The sequence below is a fragment of the Prunus mume genome, linkage group LG4, assembly GCF_029339155.1.
Source record: "Prunus mume cultivar Tortuosa linkage group LG4, ASM2933915v1, whole genome shotgun sequence".
NCBI classification, from domain to species: domain Eukaryota; kingdom Viridiplantae; phylum Streptophyta; class Magnoliopsida; order Rosales; family Rosaceae; genus Prunus; species Prunus mume.
The window spans coordinates 17,756,207-17,778,884 of record NC_142701.1 but is presented as its reverse complement, the minus strand read 5'-3'; the positions used below and the strand labels follow the sequence as shown (position 1 = coordinate 17,778,884).

The window sequence follows — 22,678 nt, the reverse complement described above, 5'->3', positions numbered from 1 at the left end:
CAGATGAGCCCTTACTACCTACCTTAGTAGGCAAGTTTCGTTTTATATTTCGAAACAACTATTGCCAATAACTCTCCCTATCTTTAGCATCGTATTAAATTCGTAAAGAACAAATCCAAGATCATAATGCTCCATTCCAACCACAACAGCATACATAAGCGGCATTGTTAGGGGGGATAAGGAAATACAAGAGTGTTTATTATTGAGTTTATGTAATCAATCCCCCAATTGGTATTGGATTGTAAAAATTATTTACAAAAATAAGATCCCACTACGAAAAAGTCTCCTAGTTGTGCAAGTTTTTCTTCAGTCGCTGTTGCTGTATGCAGACTTTCCTACGTACGTTCACACATTCTGCAACTGCATCTCTATCTATATCCCAATATGCCTGTACTACTGGTAGCATCTCAATCTCCAGAAACAAAGCGCATCATGGCCTTAACCGGAACTGACATGCCCTTGGGTCTCCCATATTTCTGTACATGCTCTTGGAATGGGCAGGCTCAACACCAATACTGAAGCTGGCATGTCTTGAAGAAGAAAAACAAAATCGAACAAAAGAATGTTAAGTTTTCCATAAAGCAGCAAGCAAGTATTAAAATACTCGACATATTCTAATCCAGAAGTGGAATTTGAGCAAAGCAACAAGAAAATAACATAATATTGTGGAATTCTTAGCATGATCAAAATACGCCCTATGTCGAAGAAATTAGGTCATATACCTGAAAAACAAAGCAGAATCACATCGCTGTAAGCCCCTCATCCCACAACTTCTTCCTTGCAATCAAAACTCTTTCTTCACTTGAGGAAAGAGCATCAACCCGTGGTTCTACTTCTGATAACCAGCCATCCCACTTCAAGGCAGTCAGAAACTTTCGGATATAGTTTATAACAGCAGGTTTGTCTCTTATGATGACAAACCCATCTGGTCTGAGTATCCTATCCATTTCAATCAATAGATCCTCTGCACCACAGCCCCGCTCACCGATCTCGGAAAATACTGCCCATGCATGTAGAAGATCGTATGTTCGTGGGTATGTGGAAAATGCTTCACACCTATAAAATACAGTAAGTGAAAATATTCAAATCTCTGAACAGACCAACAATATCTATATAAAAGTTATAAACTTTAACTAATGAAGCATAATCAGATAGCCAGCATAAAATGATCCATAAATCAAACATGTAGCAAAAAGGATATCAAACACATAATTGAAAGGATAAGAGGTGGGGTTGAGGACTGAATTCAGATCAAAATACGTACCAGTCATGAACAGTTCCAATTAAGCCCCGATCATATATGATCTTTAGTCTGGAAGATACACGGACAGGAGCAACATTCATCACCCAAACGTCTTTTCCATTCAGGGCAGCAGCAAATCCACCAAGGTTTGAGTTCATATCCATGACATTTCTGATTGAATTTTTCTGTATGACAGACTTCATCTGCTTCCAGTACTCAATCACTCTAAAACGCCATATGCCCTGCATCGCATGGATTTTTTAGGCACTCATTAAATAGAACAATAAAATTTAGCAGGCAAACTTCACCGTGAAGAGTTAGCTTGTAATCAGGAAACTTACAGTGTCCTCTTGGAATTCTTCAGGACTGACACCAATTTCTTCCAGGCGAGGGGGTGCTGTGGTAAGCCTCTGTGGCCAAGGAGCTAGTCCGCTTCCTTTTTCCTTGTGCACCTCTGATTTATAATTTTAGTAATGATAATAATTAGACGGTGGAAAGCCAAAAACATTAATAATGGAAGTATCGCCCTGCTACTTACTTGCAGAGTATCGAGAAATGCATGCCTTCATGCTCACATTCCAACTTGCGTCTGGATCATCATCAGAATTGCACAGGGGGGGCTGGGTCTGAGGATCTCTCTTCAAGTAACAACTATTAGTCAGTGGCTTGGCCCATACAACACTCTGCTCTTTCTTTGCTGCAACTTTCCAGCACATTCTTTTTAGAAGATCAGACATAGCATTCCAGATCCTCCGATTTTCCGGATCCTGTGCATATGCTTCAGGAGAAGTGTACACAAAATACCCTCCAGGTCTTAGTAATCTGTCAAGCTCTAATAACAGGATTCCATCTCTTTGAAGCCAATCTATTCGACATCGTGAACAATGAGCCAGCTCAAATGATCTGCTTGGATAAGTAAGTCTTTTTGTACCCAAGATACCAAGAGTAGAGGGAATCCCCCTCTCTAGTGCAAATTGTATTTGATTCTCATGCGCATCATTAGGAGCAAGGGACATAGCTATGACGTGGTGAGAAAGAAGATATGCCCCAAAACTTGCAACTCCACAACCCACATCGAGAACATTCCGGATATTTCCACCATTGTTGAACTTATCCGCAGGAAATTTAAGCATCTACACAAATAATAAGCATACCGAGAAAAAAAGTTATGCTACGTCCACTTGGGATAGTGCATAATTGAATAATTCTCCAGTGCAGAGAATGAAACTAGGAACAGAAAAAGCATATATTACGAAATCTAGACCAAATATCATTAAGTTAAACATGAGGAAACAAATCTTTATTGGTGCAAGCCGGATTCAGCCAAATAGGTAAATCAAAGTGGAATTTTCTGTTTCTCTTTCTTCCAACAAAATAAAATTATAAAAAGAGAATTCCACTAAATCCAAGCTGCTAATTACTCTTCCCCTTATATTATTAAACAAATACAGAAAAGAATCAAGAACTGACTCAAGGTTATGTACCCTGGAAAGAGCAACAATGTACTTATCAGCTCCATCATGGAAATGTGTCCCTCCACCAGGAAAATTGATCTTGTCCCCATTCACAACCATCCAATTCTGATCTGATTTCTCTTGAGCAAGATGGGTGTGGGGGATGTTGGCCTTCCACACTTCATCTCTACTTTCCGGCCATCTTATAGGTATCTGAAACTCTAGAAATGAATTTGTCCGAATCAAAACTAAGTGAAGCCAAACAAAGGTAAACTTACACAAAAGCAATGACCATCTACCTTATAACCAAGTGGCGGTGGTATCAAGCAATTATAGCGTCGCTCTGGAGGCGGGCAATGCCGTTCATAATGCTCCATTAATGTCAAATTGGGCTTCAATTTCAGTTGGTAAATAAGGTTTCTATCAATACAAGGTATCAGCTCCGAGAACTGTAAATCACAGACCTGTGGGAACGTAAAAGGTCATCAATTCAAATGAACAGAAATACAAACAAGACAAGAAGATCAGTGAACGCATTTCCATTGATTATTAGTATGCACGCCAGCAAGGGTAAAATAACTTACACTTGGAACAAAAAAGTTAACATTTTTATAACGCATGCTCTATGCCAAGTGAAAACACAAAATTAGAAACCACAACTTTCAAGTATTTGCTTACAGAGTCCAGATAAAACTCATCGGTTATACAAAAAGGTGCAATTTTTTTTTCTTCACACGAATACCGCAAAATTATTAACAAGTTATTAAATTTTATTAAAATTGCTATAGAGAGGTATGCTTTTTCCAGAACCCAAATCAGTAAATCAAGTAAGATACTTGACAATTTATTTAGCAACAAAATTATACTAAGCAGCAAAAATAAATAAATAAATCTAACAATCATGAATTAATGCGTTACGTACAAGCATGCTTTTGGTGACCTCGGAGTTGTGCTCCTGATCTTCATGTAAATCGTCAAAATCACGATGGAGAACGAACCCACCGAAAATGGGGTCAGAGCCATCGGACCCGGAAGTCTCTTCGTCGGATCGCCGCGAGCCCGGGCCGAAAGACCACCCGTAGTATAAACAAAGCAAACCCAGACACACAATGAGACCGATTAGAACGGACTTTAGCAACTTGTGAATATTAGGGAAACTGAGCTCACTCTTGTGCTTCATTCCGTACGTTCTTCGAGCTCGGGCTCACTCTCACGCTCGATGGATCCGACCCGAGTTTTGCTGAAACATGAACCTAAAGCCCTAGTGGTACTGGTAGATCCATGGCTAGAGAGAGACAAGCAGTGCGATAAGAAGTGCCGAATATGAAGCAGATATTGTACGGCGCTCGCTCTTTTCGCGGGAGGGAGGGAGGGAGAGAGATAGAGATGCTAAAGTGCGGTCGAGCCTACGTGAGTATCAAGCTGACTCAATTTACCTAAAGTACCCTTATGCTTGTGATAATTGAAATGGAATCTTTGGGGTGGTTAATAAGGTCATTTAGTAGAAGCGTTTCAATGAATTTTGGTTTGGCTTGTGATTGATTGTTTTGGCGTATTGATGTTGGAGACGTGGACTCTTGGGTCGCTGTGTGAGGAGTACTGAGGCCCATAAGCTATAGCCCACCCAAATTTTGATTTATTATTTATTGTGAGTGGGTCCAAGATTAAATTTGGACTGTACTCCAGTCCAATGTTGGGGTTTGTTTGTTAGGCCTCTGGCCCAACTCAACACCCAATGTGCACTATGTAGACCAAAATTTGCCCTACTTTTACCAGGCCCTGGTTTTGATCGTCGGCTCTCTCTCTCTCTCTCTCTCTCTCTCTCTCTCACTGTGTTTCCGCAGCATTATCAGGAAGAAAATCAAGCAAACAGTATCTATCTCGGCTCCGCACGTAAGTTTTTCATTCATCAATCTGTCGAATGCTTAATTTTCTTTACTTTTATTTGTTGTTTCCTTGAATTCATCGGTTTTACTTGCATTGTTTGTTTGATATTTTAAGCTTGCTTAATTGATGAATACATATATGTTTCCATTGGATACTCTAAATTAAATCCTCATTTGATTTTCGTTGTTAAACTCGATCGACTGCATACTAATTTAGGTTTAAAATTCGTGCCTCCAGTCCACCCTTACTAAAGCCACCTTACCCAGGCAATTAACAAATTAACTATACATCTTTGGGTAAATATACTTCTTTTCCTATTATTTCCTTGTTGGAGAAGGATAGGGTCATCCTCATTGATTTAGGGATAGTTAACTACAAATATATATATATATATACACACACACACACACATACATACATGTAAAACAAACACCTTCAGGTTGGAGTTGAGCCTGACAACGGTTCCTACCGTATTACAGGTTGCTTGCTGATAGTGATACACACACCCACCAACCAAGGCACAAAGCATGAGCAGGATATTAGCTGCTGCCCAGTTATACGCACGGAGAAGGGGCACGTCAGCTGCTGCTTCCGAAATACAGAGCATCAGCAGCTCAACTGGTGCTTCCGAGTACTGTTTTTTATATACAGGTGTGAATCAAAAAGAAGATGTAAGAATCTCATTAGACTCAATTCCCAGGGACATGTTCAAAATCTGTATAGATTATCAAAAGATAACTCGAGTCTTCCATTATATTGCTGGTGAGCATCGTCCAGTAGAACTTCCTTATGCTTCTACATATCACCTCCTTGCTGAGAGGAGTTTCTATGTCCCTATGCTTGATGTCAAGCAATTTTCGTCAAGGCCTAAATGGACGCATGTCTTGGCTTATCATCTTTCCAAGATGGGTGTCCCACAAGGTGCGCAGCCAGCTCTCATTGTAAGAATACTTGACTACACTGAAGAGGCCGACAACCACAGCTTTGAGTTGCCAATTCTTGTGCATATTGTGGATGCCACTTATCACTATCTGAAGTCGGACCACAACAACGACATCCTTGATAGGGTTATGAGGCAATCCTCGGAAGCATACAGGGCCATGCTTATTCCTGCAGCTCAATCATCCATTCAGGGCTTGGAGAATGTGAGGCTTGATGATCCTACTTTGGCCCCGTTGTCCTCATGTATTATTTGTATGGAGGGCCTCCTCCTTGATCATCATGATGATCATCACCCTGATAATATTAATGCCGTCCCTGCTTCTCAAGATGATCATCATGATCAAGATCAAGGTCAAGGGGTTGATCATTGCCATCCACCAAGGACGATCAAACGCTTGCCCTGCTTACACCAATTTCATGAAGATTGCATTGTCCCGTGGCTGCAGATCAATCACTTGTGTCCCCTGTGCCGATACCCGCTGGAAGTGCGCGAGTCATCAAAACCCAAACGAAGGAGATTATCACGAAATAATGAAGACCTGCAGCCATGATGCTCAGCTGGAACAATATATGGTAAGAAGTTAATTAATTGCTGTATTAGCTACGGACCTGGTTATTTCTATTTCTTTATTTTGAGAGGAGGGTTTTCATATCCTATCCTAGTGATTATGCTGCTCATCAATGAGAAAACAATGTACTACTGCTACTGGTTTTCTAAGTTGCATTAGCGGATTTGTCTTGTTTAACTATTTGCGCATTTAAGCCTGAGAAAAGTAAACAATCTTAAGAATTATAAATAATAAATGGTTTTCCGAGCAAAATAATTTCATGTCTAAGGTGGTTTTCCTCCTAATTATAGTCTAAAGGCTCTTCATTCTTTTCTTTTCTGGTTGTTTGGTTTTCCTGCGACTTATATATATTCCTTCATCTTTTCCTAAAGACCGCAAAATCATGAAGAAACTTGTAGCGTGCAAAAGAATTAAGTTAAAACTGAATATTCATTTGTTTTTCCCCCTCGTTTTCTATGTAGTTGCTGTCGATCTTGAGTATAATCCTAACACAAGATCAAAAGAATGCCTCCTAGATCAGAATGATATGAACATTATACGTACCTTGGTTTTCCTTCGGCAGAAGCTGGCTTGATAATTATGTGCTCTTCGGGATCATAAAATTAACATGCATGCATGTGGGATCATTGTACCTGGTGTTCCTCTTCTAGAGGCTTGGCAAGCTGGGTGCATTCATGGATCATCAAGTCTTTAGAAGAAAGAAGAGTGGAGGTTGGAGTTGAGACTCAAGGTTATTAGTCTTACACCTCCCAAATATTAAGGCACTTCATTCTTATTATAGTTTTCCTTCATTGCATTTAGAAAACTCATCTACTTTCATTGATTTTTTATTCGTCTTTATTTAAACCCCATAACTGTTATAAAATATTATAAAAGCAAAAATGTCACCCTTGTTCTCCTTCTCCACAAGTCTCTAGTTGGATTTTGAATTCTATCCAACATGTATTAGTGTCTAGGCATAGGGACATTCAGTCCTTAAGGTCTGTCTGCGGTTCTGTTTGCTTTGGCTCTGTATATACATGCATAACTTCAAACTTTCCACACTTAAAAACTTCAAACTTTGGACCCAAGTTTGTTCCTTTGAGACTAAAAACTTAATACTTTTTCCATTTGTTTCGTTATATATATGCTTGATGGAATTTCTTTACGTGTCGTTGCGAAATTTTGATTCGAATATATAATGTTCAACATTAGCTCGTGTGCATGAGTTGAGATGTAATAGCCTAATAGGACTTGGTGTACTTTGTAGATGCTGATATCTCTGTACACAGGAGTGGAAGAAGAAGAACTGAAGAAGGGTAGTGTTGGTGCATAGTATTATTGTTCTAAAGGATTGCATAATTTGGTCGCCAAGGGAAAAATGGTGCAAGGTCTGTCACTCAGTACTTTCACTGCGTCACGTAATGGTGGGGTGGGTGGATCGATGCCTTCGTGGAGGAAGCATTTCAAATTGATGAGGAAAACCCGGATAAGCTCGGGTATTGAAAGGCATGGTAGCTGCCACCTGTGCCATCAAAGCTTGTTCTTTGGAGGTAACCAAATGAGTGGCCGGCGACATTTCTTGAGGATAAAATAAAGAATCGAATCTTTAATATGCTTGTTAGCGATCAAGGAAGTCAATTCATTATCTATTACAAGGAAGTGGAATTCTACAAGAAAATGGTTTTCTCCAAATATTATATGAAGGCAACTCACAAATCCTAGAAGATCATCATCTCAAAGGTAAACGTAATCCTAGAACACCAACTTCATCACCTTTTTTTTTTTTTTTTTTTTTTGATAAACAGGGGGGGCCAAGCCCCAAAACAAAACCAGAAAGCCTATTCAAAACAAATCAAACGGCCCCTAGTGACCCCCAACAAATCATCAGCTAAAGCAGAGCTAGCCCAGACAGGAGCTGAAGTAAAAGCTGAATATTCAAGTCAAGATTTTGGCTCCATTTGGCAAGGCAATCCGCCAAGCCATTCTTCTCTCTGAAAATATGCTGGATATCCCAGCTCTCAAAATGTCTAAGCATCCGCCTACAGTTTGAAAGCAAAGCACTAGAGGATGGAAACAAAGAGAGTCCCTTTGTTGGAATAGATTCACAGCAATCTGAGAATCCATTTCAATGATAATCTTGGTGAAACCCTTTGCCACAGCTAATCGGAGGCCAAAAACAAACCCTGATTTCAGACATCCAAAATGCGTCCTTTCCCAAGTTCACAAAAACCTGCACACCACTCCCAACACAATCTCTAATCACACCACGGCAGGACCAATTTTCCCGAAACAGTCATGCAAAGCCATCCACATTGAGCTTAACCCATCCACTTCCAGGCGGCTCCCACCTTAGCATAACCTGAGTTCTAGGCACATTCCTGCAATTCACACTAGAAGCTTTAACCCAATCCAAAACAGCAGCACAAATAATCCTCCTAGGATCATAAGGTAAGTCCTCAGCATCATTAAAAATGTACTTGTTACGCCACTTCCATACATACCAACAAGTGAAGACAAACATGATATTCCAAGGAGACCTCCCTTCCCACTTAGCTTTAGAAAAGAGATTACTCCGAAGCCACGAAGGATAATCAGATAAGAAAAAATCATGGACATTACTTGGATTCAGAACAGTAAGCCATACTTCCTTAACCCGCCCACAATCCCTAAGCGTATGAATAATAGTTTCGAAAGTGCCAACCACAAACAGAACAAGAGGACTCCACAGCTAACTGTCTCCTAACTCTTTGCTCATTAGTTAGGATCTTACCTTGGAAAACAAGCCATAAGAAAACTTTCAACTTAGGCGGGATAGACATACTCCACAGACCCTTCCAACACGCATTAGACCAAATAGAGCCCCCATGGATCAGCTGAAAGGCAGATTTAACAGTGAAGATGCCATTTGAAGTAGGCTTCCATATCTGAGCATCTTGACTATTACCTCCAAAACCAACAGGAAAACAGGTGATCTTTTGCACCATATCCTCATCAAGAACAGCTCTTAACTTCTCAATATCCCACCACCCTTCTTTAAAGAAATTAGAAACCTTGCAGTCCAAATCGATCCTCGATTGCCCATATCAGTAACAAAGGGAGATCAGCCACCCAATTGTCCTTCCAAAACTTCACCTTTTCCCCATTCTCTACTCTCCAAACCATTCCCTTTCTCAGCAACTCAACACCATAGAGAACACTTCTCCAGGTAGCAGAACAATCTCGCTTGGAGACCCCATGAGTATCCAAGATAGAGCAGCCCTTTAGGTACTTCTTTTCATAAATTTGAGCCCATAACCCTTGATCATGAGTGTGCATCCTCCAACCAATCTTTGCTAAAAGGGCCCTATTCATGTCTGCAGTTTTCTTGAAACCTAGACCCCCCCTACATTTAGGACGGCAAACCAAGTCCCACTGGCATAGATGAACCTTCTGCTTTTTGCCATTGTTGCTCCAAAAAAAATCCTTATTAATTCGATCAAGATCTTCACAAATGCTACCTGTAACTTAACATGCATCGTATACAGGTATGGAGGATGTAACTTGGATGAGGTAGCTCACGCTAAGGACAGACACTTTCTTTTCCAGGCAGCAAGCCTACTTCGCACTTTATCAAGAAGACCATTATACGTCCCTTTAGTCACACGACTATGCAACAAAGGCAAACCTAAATATTTTCCCAAATCCTCTGTGATGGGAGAGCCACAAATAGCACCAATCTCTTTTGCCACCATTTTACAAGTATTCGGAGAGCAAAAAATTGCAGACTTAGCAAAGTTCACAGTCTGACCAGAAGCACTACAGAATAAATCCAAGCAATCTTTCATTACCCGAGCTTGACAGGGAGTAGCTTCAAAAAAGCACAAGGTCGTCACAAAGAACAGATGAGACACACTCGGACCATTTCGAGAAGTTTTGATAGGCTTCCAAAGTCTTCTCTTAACAGCATCAACAATAATATGAGACAATTTCTCAATACAAAGAACAAAAAGGTAAGGGGAAAGAGGATCCCCTTGGCGAATGCCACTGCTAGGAGAAAAGGGATCAGTCAATTCACCATTGATGCAAATCTGATATCTCACAGTAGACACACACTGCATAATAAGTTGAGTAAAACTAGAAGGTAAACCCACTTCCAAAAGGACAGACTCAATAAAGCCCCAGTTAAGCCTATCATAGGCTTTGGAGAGGTCAATCTTCCAAGCAAACATCCCTTTTTTCCCTTTAGCTGACTTAAACTTGTGCATAAGCTCTTGAGCAATCATTATATTATCAGTTATATGGCGGCCTGGCACAAAACTAACTTGATTGGGACTAATCAAGTTGGGCAAAATAGTGCGCAGACGAGACACCAAGATCTTAGAGATGACTTTATACAACGTGCAGCACAAACTTATAGGTCTGAACTGAACCATAGAGTGAGGATTCTCCACCTTGGGGACCAAAGTAATTAGAGTGGCATTAAGCTCCAAAGGGAATCTACTCTTTTGAAAAGCTTCACACACCATAGCATGTATATCAGAAGCACACAAGTCCCACTGGTGTTGATAAAAACAAGCAGGAAATCCATCAACACCAGGGGCCTTAAGACCACCAATACCAAATAAACTATCCTTTACTTCCAACAAATCAATATTTTTTACCAAGGAGGCAATCTCACCATCAGTTACTGAAGGGAAAAAACAAGGAAGACTCACGAATAGTAGCTCGAGCAGGAGCAAAGAGTTTGGAAAAGAAACCCACAGCCAGATCTTTAATACGTGCAGCATCCTCCACCCAAACCCCTTTATCATCCTTTAACCGTTCAATTCTATTTCTCCTTCTTCTAATTATAGTAGTGAGATGAAAAAACTTCGTATTTCTATCCCCTTCCTGAAGCCATTTCAACCTGGATTTCTGATGCCAAAATATAGCTTCTTGATCCAGGATGGAATTAAATTCATCATGCAGCTGCACTTCCAAATTACTCAGAAAAGAATTAGGCCCCTTACAAAGAGCTCTCTGGATCCCAGACAACCTAGCCACCACCCTTGCTTTCTTTTGCCTAAGATGCCCAAACACATTTTTATTCCACACCTTAAGGGGCTCAACAAAGGCATAAGACTTATCGAGAGCAGAACCAGAAGACCCCAACCAATTCACAGAAACAAACTGATTGAACTCGGCATGCTTCAGCCACATTGCCTCAAACCGAAAAGGTCGCAGATGAGGAGTATACCTAAGTGAAGACTGCAAGCAAATCTTAATTGGACTATGATCAGATTTAGTTCGAGGCAAGTGCCTCACATAAGCTTCAGCAAACACACGTCTCCAAAGGGTATTGCAAACAGCCCTATCAAGCCTTTCCAAGATCCTTTTATTGGTCCAAGTGTACTTAGGACCCGTGAAGTGCAATTCACACATTTCATTCTCATCAAACCAAGCTTTGAACCCTCTTAAACGACCCCGAGGAACTCCACCTAACTTATCATCCAAATGAAGCAAATCATTGAAATCCCCAGCCAAGAGCCAAGGCATATCATGACAGCTTGCAACGAAACTAAGATACTCCCAGAGTTTAGCCCTTTTAACCTCACAGGGCTTAGCATAGATAGCTGAAAAGAGCCAAGGAGACTGTCCAGGCCAAGAAACACACGCAGAAATAGATTGATCATGAGTACCAATGATCTCCACATTCACCTTGGAATCATCCCAAAGCAGCCATAGACCTCCAGAAAAACCCACAGGATCAACAATCTCAAAACAAGGAAACCCCAAAGACTTAACCATTGATACAGCTTTAGAGCCACTTATCCTTGGTTCACAAACAAATAAAATCTCCATATGATGAACCCGAATCAATTCCATCATATTATTCCTAAACTTAGTGCCTGAAGCACCCCTTGCATTCCAACAAAGAATATTCATAAAGTCAACCAATAAAAGGTGGAGAACCTAAGGGCTAACCCTTAACAGTCAAAAGTCATATCTTCACCTGTTGTGAAGATATTATCTACCGAAACCCCATTGAGATGGTCCACATGGCTTGCAGCCAGGTTCATTTTCTCTGCTGGAATCAAGCCCTCCTGAGCAGAACAGCCAAAGAATCAACATCTACATCAATATCCACCTCAGCCTCAGTATTAGCACAAGTAGTGGCTATGTTGGGTGGTTGATGGCCAAATTGGTAAACCCCTGTAGCACGCATCTTGACCATTCGTCCAAATCTTCAACTGGTCAGTCAAAGATATAATCCCACCAGCTTTCTTCCCCTCATAAACCAAATTACTTTTATTCACCAATTGACCAACTTTAGAAAAGCTAGCCTCCTTCACCTTACCAACAGTAGCTTGCACTTTCCCCTTTTCCTTGACATGCAGATTAGAAATGTCATTCAGGACAGTTCTAGCTTTACCAAGATTAGCCTTAGACTTAGTCCAAACTTTCGATCCCTTCCCAGCATCTCTAACCGATGATCCCAGCTGCTCAGGTGCAAGTTTGGGTAGCCTCACCCCCCTCAGTCCTACCATCAGTCCCAAAATTCTCACCCACCTGTCTCAACGCATCAAATCTAGAACCCGTATTTCGACCTCCCTTGCCTCCAACTTCCTGAGTCACACCTTTAGGTCTCCGTCGTGCTGGAACATTCATCCATGGCCCACGCAAATTCTCAATACCAGCATTTCCATCTTTCCTCATTACAGTATCACCTCCTACCAACCCATCATCACCCAAATTGGAGCCATCACCAGTCTTCTCCACAGAGGTAGGATCTAGCACATCACAGTGCTCCCTTTTGTGACCATAACGACCACACAAATAGCAAATGTCTGGAAGGCCTTCATACTCCACATTATACCAAACATTGTTAATTTGGACAAAAGCCTCAAGAGGCCGAGACAAATCCAACTCCACACAAAGACGTGCAAATTTCCCCCGATTTTGAGAAGTAGTGAGAGCATCAATCTTCAACAACTTCCCCACTAAATTCCCAATTCTTTTCAAAGCCCACACATCAAAACACTCCAATTGAATCGCAGAGACACGAATCCAAGCGGCCATTCGAGTGATCTTCTCAGATTGCAGGACAAAACCCAGGCCTCCATTTCTGCATAACCAAATATTGACCAGCAATGATCCATGGTCCCCCAGTCAAAACGAAATTAAGATCCTCCTCAAGCTCAAAACGAACCACAAAGTAATCATTGACCAAATCCACCAGTTTCCATCCTCCAATTAGGGTCCACTTTTGTTGAAGTCGAGCATGGAGATAGTTGTAGGTATGCGATCTCCCAAGGAGTTTGATAATGAGAGCATTCTGCCAAGGTTTGCAGAGACAATCCATGGCACGATCCGAAAACTGGATGCACGGCCCGCGATCACCACGAGAAATAGTCACATCCTCATCATCATTCAAACCCTCATATTCTGCCTCTAAGGTATTAACATCAATTCCAACATTATGAACCAGATTTACCTTATTCATAAGCTTGTCCCTAAAGCTCTCGGATCCAGAAGCCCATTTGGGTAGCACAGTGTCTACAAGGCGGCACACCATGTTGGGCTCGGACATCATCTCACTATCCATAGCCCCAACATCCGATGCACGACTTCGCTTGGGTACCCTGTAATCCTTAAGAAAAACTCGGTGAGCCTTCCTCCATGGAGAAACGACGCCCAAAACCACAATCACCAAAAAACCACTCAGATCTACACTGAAACCGCCGTCGATGGCGGTTCCCACCAAGAAAACGAAACGCAGAAAATTGGGCTCGCGCGTGGGGCGCGTGTCAGAGAGCTACCTAACGTCTTTTTTCATATTTATCAAACGAAATTTCACTTAATTATCCCAACTTCATCACCTTCAACTCTTCTGATAAGTCTCTCACTATCATTTCTGAATACCCATCGACGAATAGCCAACCGAAGGCCATCACAAGTAATGTCTGTAAAAACTCTAGCACTATCAAGCTTCCTATACAAGTTCTCAGCAAAACACCGCCAGCATGATGACCAAACTTGTCATACTTGATCTCCTTGCTCGGTGCAAATCTATTCAAGTCTGCCCCGTCCAAACTTGCATCAAGCATTGTCAAGAATTTTTCATAGCTAATAGAATTTTTCGTAGTGACTATGCTGTGAAAAAGAGACACCGTCCTATTTTATATTGGATAAAGTTGTATAACTTTTGAAATTAAATTAATTAAATAAGTAAAATAAGGGTAATATTTCGAATAATAACCACAAACGAATTACTGTAAAATATCAAATAAATCTTCATTACTCACATTTCTGTAAAATTAAAAACATTTGCAGACACTCTTTATTTTGTCTATTCCATTCTCATCTCTCCCAGTTAAATTAAAAGTAGCATAGACGCTTTGATTCTATTTTGAATATGTTATATGAGTATGATCATTTTGAATTTTATTTTTTCAGTAGCAAATATAAAGTTGGACAGGAAAAGCCTTTATCTTCAAACTGTTGTGGTTTTGTTAAGTGTATATTTTTGGGGCTCTCCCATAATCAATTATTGGGAGCATGACCAAAACTGTTTATGGAAAAAAGCATCTCATTCGTTTTTGGCTTGTTTGGGAGTGATTTTGAATAGACCAATAATTATTTCTATAAAGTAACAATTCTTCATGAATCATAATCACTCTCAAAGTCATGTCGTGATTAATTGGCCTATCCATAAGTCAAATTTCTTCTCAAACAAGGGCAATTTTGAATGATTTGACAATTTAACCAATCATGATGATCGAAACTTAGCACAACAATTATCTTATTAAAAAAAACAAATAGTAAAGCTTTTCTCATTTTGCCGTTACAAAATTCTGATGGGAGTTATATACTGTAGACGTCCTTGAATTTGGCCCTCAATTGCAATTGGGTCTGTGAACTTTTTTTTGAGGCAATTATATCCGTTAACTAGATAAATAGTTCCAATTGGGTCATACTGTCCAACTTTGTCAATTTATCTGTCAAAGTGAGAGGGTAAAAGCATCCTTTTGGGTTCTTTATCCATTGTTGACCCCAACTCCACCTTCTCATCATCAACCCTAACAACCCCACCTCCATCTTCACAAGTGTACAATACAAATTCATATCACAAGTTTACAAAACTTTTCAGGTTTATTTAAAAACTATACATTTGAAGTTCCAATTGGCTGAATTTTGCTTCAAAGATACAAATTCAGCTAACCTTCAAAGCATATATGTGGAAATTCATAAGTAATTGATATAATTGCATAAGATTGCGACAGTGATGGCTAAACCCTAGTTTTCTTTAAATTGTTAGTCTTTAAAAATAAAACGTTTTTCTTCTATTCCATTATCATCTCTGTTAGTTAAATTAAAAGTAGCATAGACACTTTGATTCTATTTTGAATATTTAATATGAGTATGATCATTTTGAATTTTATTTTTTCCGTAGCATATAAAGTTGGACAGGAAAAGCCTTTATCTTCAAACTGTTGTGGTTTTGTTAAGTGTATATTTTTGGGCTCTCCCAAAATCCCTTATTGGGAGCATGACCAAAATGGTTTATGGGAAAAAGCATCTCACTCATTTTGGGCTTGTTTGAGAGTGATTCTAAATATACCAATAATCATTTATATGAAGTAACATTGTAGGTTAGTTTGACATTACTGTGTTGTGAAAATAATCACTGATTTGCTGTGAGAGAAAACAGTTTGACGTTTGGTAAATTTTTTGTTAAAAGTGTTGTTGGTGCTATTTCCTGAATAATTAGAAAATAATTCCGCATTATCATTAAACTGAGCGCCTCTTTGAAACTGATTCATGCATAATTAGAAAATAAAAACACCTTATTAGCTGCTTTCTCTTATAGTTTTATCTCACAATAATTTTTAATAATAAGTGTTTTTTTCATAGTTTACCAAACTGACTGGGCTTCTCAATTTCTTTTAAAAATCATTTATCACCTCAAATAAGCAATGTCAAACTGGCACTTCTTCATAATCACCCTCAAGATCATGTCGTGATTAATTGGCCTATCCATAAGTCAAATTTCTTCTCAAACAAGGGTAATTTTGGATGATTTGACAATTTAACCAATCACGATGATCGAAACTTAGCACAACAATTCTCTTATTAAAAAAAAAAAACAAATAGTAAAGCTTTTCTCATTTTGCCGTAACAAAATTCTGATGGAGGATTTGATCATTTGACCCCAAATATATGAAAGGAAGATGTGCATCTGGAGTCGTTGACCGAGGGATGACACGCACATGTGACAGATGAGGTTAGGAAGTTCGGAGAATGTGAGGCTACAGTGGCAGCGCAGCCAAACAAACCCAACAAGCAAAATCTTTCTTATTCTTTTTTGCTGGACAAAATCAAATCCTTTTCTTCATCCTCATCATCATCCCTTTTACATTACTCAACCTGAAATTCAAATTGCAGAAATAATAAAAAATAAAAATTTAAGAAAAAGAAAGCGAAGCAAGAAACAGCAACAGCTATTATTGCGTTGCTCAATTTCCCCGAAACTTTCATGTGCTGAGACCACGATTTCTCCCTGATTCTGATCTCTCCGTCTCATCAGAAGAAAGTAAATATTCCCTTTTAAAATCAAAAGAAAAAGCTCAGAAAAAGTAGACATAAAGGTTGCCCACTTTCTTAATCCTAATCAATTATTAGAATTAGATCCACGAGGTCAGTTCAGTTTATTAAAAGCAACTCTCGTCGCCACTGCAAGACTTGGCTTGGCCACTCTTCTTCACCATGTTTCAGACACCTTCTTCTTCGTCTTCTTCTTTGAACACAGGTACGTACGATCGACGTCTCTCAACTTCTTGTTGCTTCAATTGCTGCACCCTTGTTAATATCTCTTTCAAATTTGTAGCCGTTACTTTGCAAGTTTCGGAAATTAGGATTTTTCTTTCATCGGTACCGGATTTTTACCATATTAGATCTTCGACAATGTCGCTCTGATTTGGTTCAGGGTATGATATAAATTTGTGTAGTAGTTTTCTTGTCCTTGTTCCTGAATTTATTTTTATTATGACGATTTCAATTTCTATTTCTGTTCTTAACAAGCAAGTAATTGAATTGAAGCCCCCTTGATTTGATAGGTTTTGTTTTGATATTGTGGCGGTTTGGTTGGTCGTCTGTGTAATTTTAGATGGTTGCTTTTTGTGGATGGATCCGTGTAGAAGCCACCTGGGTCCTATTATATCTGCCAAAGTAGAAAACTTAACAGAGTAGGCCACTTTAGGTCGGTGATGAATGAGTCGTGTCCAACACCGTTTCTTTGGTCTTTTATTTGTTTTGCATGCCAATTACGAACTTTCTTGGACCCTTCCCTATCTGTATTTCTTTTTTAGTGTATATATATATACGACTACCAGAATTGAATTCAAACTTTTCGTTTTCTGGGTTTTGTTGTGGCTGCCTTGTAGGTGCGGATTTAGACTGGTTTGGTTGATTTTGTGGCCTGCATTGTTGTGAAGGAAGGGAAAGAGGGTTTGCTTGGATTAAAGTTGAGGTTTTTTGTTTCTATATTTTTTGATTTTGTGGTTAATAGAGTTGAGTTAATGGGTGGGAGAAGTTCAAAGGAGGGGAGTTATAGGCAGAATTCATCTTCTCGTTCTACTTCTTCATCGTGGAGCTATCCACAAGTTCAATCACCATATGCTCAAGAAAGTCAAAGCTATCCACCACCCCAGCAAGCCTATCCAGCACCATCACAGCCTTACTATCCCCCATCGCAGGATTATGGTGGTGCTCGGGCAACGCGTCCTACCTTGGAGAGGAAATATTCAATAATTTCTGATAGTTACAAATCCCTAGAGGAGGTAAGATTACTAGACTGTATCTTCTGCAAGCTTTCCTTTTTCTGGTTCAAGTTTCTTACCTATCTACAATGGTCAATTATATTGACTCAACTACAATCTTTGTAGGTGACTGAAGCTCTTGCACGTGCTGGTCTTGAGTCTTCCAATCTTATCGTCGGTATTGATTTCACAAAGAGCAATGAGTGGACAGGTTAACCCCTAATAAACTAATTAACTGTATATGGTATGTGTTGCAATGGAACGTGCTGAAATTGGTTTTGTTAATAGGATCGAAGTCATTCAACAGAAAAAGCTTGCATCACATTGGGAATGGTCAAAATCCCTATGAGCATGCCATATCCATTATTGGAAAAACCTTGGCTGTTTTTGACGAGGATAACCTCATTCCCTGTTTCGGCTTTGGAGACGGTAATTTTTTAGTTGTATGCTGTCATTTTGTTTCTCTAAGATCTTGTTCTTTGTAAGACGGGGATGACAAGCATTACTTTTTCGCTTTGCAGCGTCAACCCATGATCAAGATGTCTTTAGTTTCTACTATGATAGATATTGCAATGGATTTGAGGAAGTGTTGACTCGCTACAGGGAAATTGTTCCTCATCTACGGCTTGCAGGTTTTAGTTCACTTCCTAACTACTTATTTCTTGAAGTGGTCGCTATATCAGCTAATTAGTTGTCTTACATTGTTATTGATCGGTTTGGCAGGACCAACTTCATTTGCACCTGTGATTGAACAGGCCATGACTATTGTCGAGGAGAGTGGTGGCCAGTACCATGTCCTGTTGATAATTGCAGATGGCCAGGTATCTTGCCTTAATTTTGTTTTATTTAGTTGAGTATGCAACTAGAGGGTCGAGCATGCCGGCCATGCTTCAGATTATCTGTGAAAATTCGAAAATGTGTGTGACTAATCCAACAGAAAACCATTGCACTACTTTGCTGTCATTATTGCAAATCTCAAATCCAGATCGAGTAAAATGCTTTTAAATTTGTGTAAGATGAAACTTCTTTGCCCATTTTGTTTTTTATTTTGGCGGGAAAGTATCTGTTTGGTTTTAAGGTCTAGCACAGTTCAGACATGCTGGTCATGCAAAATAAATAGCATCCACTGAAGATCTCTTAGCGGTGCCTGCACTAGCTCCTAGGCTCAACTCCCTGCACTAGCTCCTAGGCTCAACTCTGTATGAAATTACACGTTGCTGGACACATCTATTCTTAAACGAGCTTTCTCATCCTTGCTCTGTTTTATGATGGCTTGGAAGTGGCAATGTTCTATTGTAATCTCAAGTTTTCTCAAGATATTATCTGACTTAATGTGAGATTTTCCTCAGGTAACTAGAAGTGTAGATACTGACCGTGGCAAGCTAAGTCCACAGGAGCAGAAGACAGTCGACGCCATTGTTGCAGCAAGGTGAGTGTGGTAATTTGTCCTTAATATTAGTTGCTTGTTTGGCCAACATTTTTTATGTTGTACAATTTTTTTTTTTCCTTTATCACAGCAAGTTCCCTCTATCAATTGTACTAGTTGGTGTCGGAGATGGGCCCTGGGACATGATGAAGGAATTTGATGACAATATTCCTGCTCGGGCATTTGATAATTTCCAAGTAAGGTGTTAGCATTACAATATGTTCTTGTTTATGTTACTCATGATCATTTGTTTATGATTATTGGAAAATACTTAATTGGAAACTGCATTTCTTTTGTTGTTTGTAGTTTGTGAATTTTACGGAAATTATGTCAAAGAACATGCCACCATCAAGAAAAGAGACCGAATTTGCTCTAGCAGCCTTGATGGAAATTCCTTCACAGTACAAAGCAACAATAGAGCTTAATATATTGGGGTAAGAATGTTCTCTATATTTCTCATATCTGAAAGCTTTTGATTACCTTTGTTTACATAATTTTTTTTATGTATATATTTTCTTCTTCTTAAATGGGCAGTGGTAGGATCGGCGCCTCTCCCCAGAGGGTTCCTCTCCCCCCACCATCTGTGTTACCAGCGTCATCTTTCAGCAGCTCAAAACCTTCCCGTTCTACGAGTTATAGTTCTCCATCTTTCAACAGCTCAAAACCTTCCCAATCTGCCAGTTTTGAGCCAAGTGTTCCTCCTTATTATGGAGATAGCTCTTCTGTTGGTACAGCTCCACCTGCTCCCAGTTCTACCTATGATAATCAGGTATGCGAGCGAACATATTTTTGAGTTGATGGTTTATTCGTTTTTGTTCATCAAGTCAAAAGCCTGTGTGATACACATGTAGTCCCAATTTTCTTATATGATTTTCATTTGGTATGTTTGAATTACTTTGGAATCCGAGGCTTGATTGTCTGTGATCTATGACTTGATTGAAGCTTTTTGCTCATTTGGGTTTGCAACACTCTTGTGGGTTAACGTTTTATATGGTGTTGGACAGGTTTGCCCCATTTGCCTTACGAATCCAAAAGACATGGCCTTTGGGTGTGGGCATCAGGTACATTTGAATGATAATGTTTCTCAAATATTTTGGAGGTGAATTGGGGCGATGCCATTTTCTTAATTCATCTTTTTGGTGCAGACATGTTGCGAATGTGGACAGGACCTTCAATCGTGCCCGATATGCCGAAGCGCAATCCAGACGAGAATAAAACTCTATTAAGGACGACATGCTTTGCCCATATTAGATATTCATTGGTGTTGACTGACATTCTTTTTATTTTTTGTTTTGGTTTCTTTTCCGATCAGTACATTCTTTCTTTGTAATTCAATGCTTAGTTGATCAGGATCTTAGGTTTGGCCGAATTCAATATACGATGATGTTCATGATCCAGATGCGAGGATGCTTTAGTGAGTGAGGTTTTTTGGAAAAAAATATTATTTTTGTTTGAAAATAAAAATAAGAAAAGGAAATTAAATCTGTACATTTTGTAGTTGGGTTGTTGCTGGTCGTTTTCTTGTTCGTGTAAAGAGTAGATGGGTGGTCGTCGTCCACTTTTTCCACTGCGATTGAATTGTTGTAGATGGTGGTCCATGACCCATGACCCCCATGACCCATGATTAGATTGTTGCTGCTTGCTTACAGCAGAAGCTAGGCAAAAGTCCATGGCATTGGGGTATGGCTTGCGGGAATGCCTAAAAAACTTGGTTATGGAATTAAAAGGTTTCACGTGTTTAGTGTTCCATCGGTGGATGTGGATTGAAACCTGAAAAAAGAGGAGGTGGCACGTCTCTAAACTTGTTAAAGCATGTGCTTCTTTCTGTGCTACTGGATAGCCTATTGCTTGAAAATGGCTCATCTGGAGGCTTTCCGTGACGCGTGCTTGTCATCAACTTCACCTGATGATGATCTGCTTTCTATGATACATAAATAGACTTGACAACCGTGTCGTGTTTTATTTTATTTTATTTATGCTGCATTGTATTTATATGATGTGAAATTCTCATTCGATCTGTTAATGGTGTCTTATATTAATTTTTGCAAATAATGGTTTAGAGTACTTATATTTTTAGGCAAAATCTTGGGTTCGGGTCTTGAGTTCGAGCCCCTCTCAATAAAAAAGGTCCTAAAAAAACAAAAACAAAAATCCAACCTCTTAACTTATGGTAAATGTTATTTTTCCATCCTTTTATTTTACAATTGTTTATTTTGCTTGGATATTATAAGAAAGGGACAAGCAAAAGTAATTTGCGACGCACGTCCACCACCAGCAACAATCCTTACCCACTTTCTTTGTTTCATTTAATGCACTCAGCATCTTCCCCGAACCAACTATCCCTTCCCTCACAATATTACTAGCTCAGAAAACCAAGTGCTCATACTCAACGGACACCATTCTGCATTGACATATCCAAACCAAATATTTCAAGTTCAACAATTAGCTCTCTCTCTCTCTCTCTCTCTCTTTCTCTCAACCGAAATATTGAAATGACGACCTCATCCTCCTCTGCCAAGCTCCCTGCATACCAAAGACTCAAGCATGATGATGATCAAGATGGGCTTGAACTTGATGATGATTTTGATTATGGAAGAGTGAGAGTGTTGGCGAGATCAAGGAGTACGAGTTGGTGCAAGTTCAGATTCAGAAAGGTTCATATTAGGAGGAGGAGATCATTCAAGCTCAAAGTTCCAAGCTTGAAGAGGCTCTTGTTCTTGAGGAGGAAAATTAGGTTGATCTCTGCTCTCAGAGCTTCATGTGCTAAAGTGTTGCAGAGATTCAAGGAAGGGCAAGGCCACTTTGGTGATCTTTTTGCTGGCAACTACTTGTTCCTGCAAGTCAATCCCAGCTCGTTGAAGAGCCTTCACAAGGCTGCCTTGCCCTCAAGCTATACCCTCCCAATCCCAACAACAAATATTGCTTAATATGGATGCGGTTTCTGCAGAAAGAAATTTAAGAATTATATTTGTGTTCTCTAATATTGGTAGCTTTTTTATTTTCTAGCTTTTTTGGTCACATATTGCTTGTTTTTCTGTGTGACAATGCATATGAGAATTGTCTAAAGATGGGTTCTTGTCTTTTTCTCTGATCACTCTCCTAGAAATTTAAAAGGGGGAATTCGAAGACATGACCTCCTATGGCAATCATCACTTTGTGTCTTCTTTCCTCTGAATTAGATTGCATGTACATTTTATTGCCAAAAACTGATTAATCACAAGTTCACAACCAACTATAATTTTGATAGGACAGAACAGAAGGGACATTGGCATGTTGCCTCTGCAATTAGGATTTAACCACAAGTTCACAACCAACTATAATCAAATCTAAATTAATGAAGATGAGCTTTAAATATGAAAGCAGTTGGCTGGTGGGAGTCGTAAGTTATGGTAATTGCT

At 39.6% G+C, this 22,678-nt stretch overlaps 4 protein-coding genes across 10 annotated transcripts; 3 read left to right on the top strand and 1 right to left on the bottom strand.

Annotated features, from left to right (window-relative positions):
- Positions 1–103: 103 nt before the first annotated feature.
- On the bottom strand, positions 104–4,206 carry LOC103329771 (S-adenosyl-L-methionine-dependent methyltransferases superfamily protein). The gene is made up of 8 exons (XM_008232276.3): positions 3,620–4,206; positions 2,997–3,161; positions 2,728–2,910; positions 1,782–2,376; positions 1,585–1,697; positions 1,265–1,485; positions 723–1,056; positions 104–530 (listed from the first exon to the last, which is right to left on the bottom strand). Exons 1-7 carry the CDS (start codon positions 3,875–3,877, stop codon positions 741–743), a joined length of 1,851 nt encoding a protein of 616 aa, XP_008230498.1. The 5' UTR covers positions 3,878–4,206; the 3' UTR covers positions 104–530; positions 723–740.
- Positions 4,207–4,429: 223 nt separating this feature from the next.
- On the top strand, positions 4,430–14,630 carry LOC103329770 (uncharacterized). 7 transcript variants are annotated; one of them, XR_513934.3, is made up of 5 exons: positions 4,430–4,590; positions 5,064–6,099; positions 6,557–6,856; positions 7,345–7,817; positions 14,493–14,630. XR_513934.3 is itself a non-coding variant. In XM_016793596.2 (3 exons), the coding sequence occupies exon 2, from the start codon at positions 5,112–5,114 to the stop codon at positions 6,075–6,077; it is 966 nt and encodes a 321-aa protein (XP_016649082.2). In that variant the 5' UTR covers positions 4,430–4,590; positions 5,064–5,111; the 3' UTR covers positions 6,078–6,099; positions 7,367–7,690. The 7 variants fall into 7 exon arrangements, 2 of the variants coding, with proteins under 2 accessions (XP_016649082.2, XP_088905860.1); XR_001677634.2 differs by lacking the exon at positions 14,493–14,630 and having other exon boundaries at positions 6,658–6,856; positions 7,345–7,690; XR_016125904.1 differs by lacking the exon at positions 14,493–14,630 and having other exon boundaries at positions 6,557–6,825; positions 7,367–7,690.
- A 1,661-nt stretch (positions 14,631–16,291) lies between these two features.
- LOC103329769 (E3 ubiquitin-protein ligase RGLG2-like) lies at positions 16,292–20,777 on the top strand. The gene is made up of 12 exons (XM_008232273.2): positions 16,292–16,845; positions 17,480–17,875; positions 17,981–18,065; positions 18,143–18,283; positions 18,376–18,486; positions 18,578–18,675; positions 19,204–19,283; positions 19,372–19,477; positions 19,587–19,714; positions 19,815–20,049; positions 20,285–20,341; positions 20,426–20,777. The coding sequence occupies exons 2-12, from the start codon at positions 17,615–17,617 to the stop codon at positions 20,504–20,506; spliced, it is 1,383 nt and encodes a 460-aa protein (XP_008230495.2). The 5' UTR covers positions 16,292–16,845; positions 17,480–17,614; the 3' UTR covers positions 20,507–20,777.
- A 771-nt stretch (positions 20,778–21,548) lies between these two features.
- On the top strand, positions 21,549–22,429 carry LOC103329767 (uncharacterized). Its single transcript, XM_008232272.3, has one exon. It carries the CDS (start codon positions 21,773–21,775, stop codon positions 22,205–22,207), a length of 435 nt encoding a protein of 144 aa, XP_008230494.1. The 5' UTR covers positions 21,549–21,772; the 3' UTR covers positions 22,208–22,429.
- The last annotated feature ends 249 nt before the right edge of the window (positions 22,430–22,678 follow it).

Coding starts and splice junctions, on each gene's coding strand:
- LOC103329771 (XM_008232276.3), bottom strand. CDS start 3,877: ATGAAGCACAAGAGTGAGCTCAGTTTCCCTAATATTCACAAGTTGCTA. Junction 3,162..3,619: donor AGGTCACCAAAAGCATGCTT/GTACGTAACGCA, acceptor ACGTTCCCACAG/GTCTGTGATTTACAGTTCTC. Junction 1,698..1,781: donor CATTTCTCGATACTCTGCAA/GTAAGTAGCAGG, acceptor ATTATAAATCAG/AGGTGCACAAGGAAAAAGGA.
- LOC103329770 (XM_016793596.2), top strand. CDS start 5,112: ATGAGCAGGATATTAGCTGCTGCCCAGTTATACGCACGGAGAAGGGGC.
- LOC103329769 (XM_008232273.2), top strand. CDS start 17,615: ATGGGTGGGAGAAGTTCAAAGGAGGGGAGTTATAGGCAGAATTCATCT. Junction 18,284..18,375: donor CTGTTTCGGCTTTGGAGACG/GTAATTTTTTAG, acceptor TTCGCTTTGCAG/CGTCAACCCATGATCAAGAT. Junction 19,715..19,814: donor ATAGAGCTTAATATATTGGG/GTAAGAATGTTC, acceptor TTAAATGGGCAG/TGGTAGGATCGGCGCCTCTC.
- LOC103329767 (XM_008232272.3), top strand. CDS start 21,773: ATGACGACCTCATCCTCCTCTGCCAAGCTCCCTGCATACCAAAGACTC.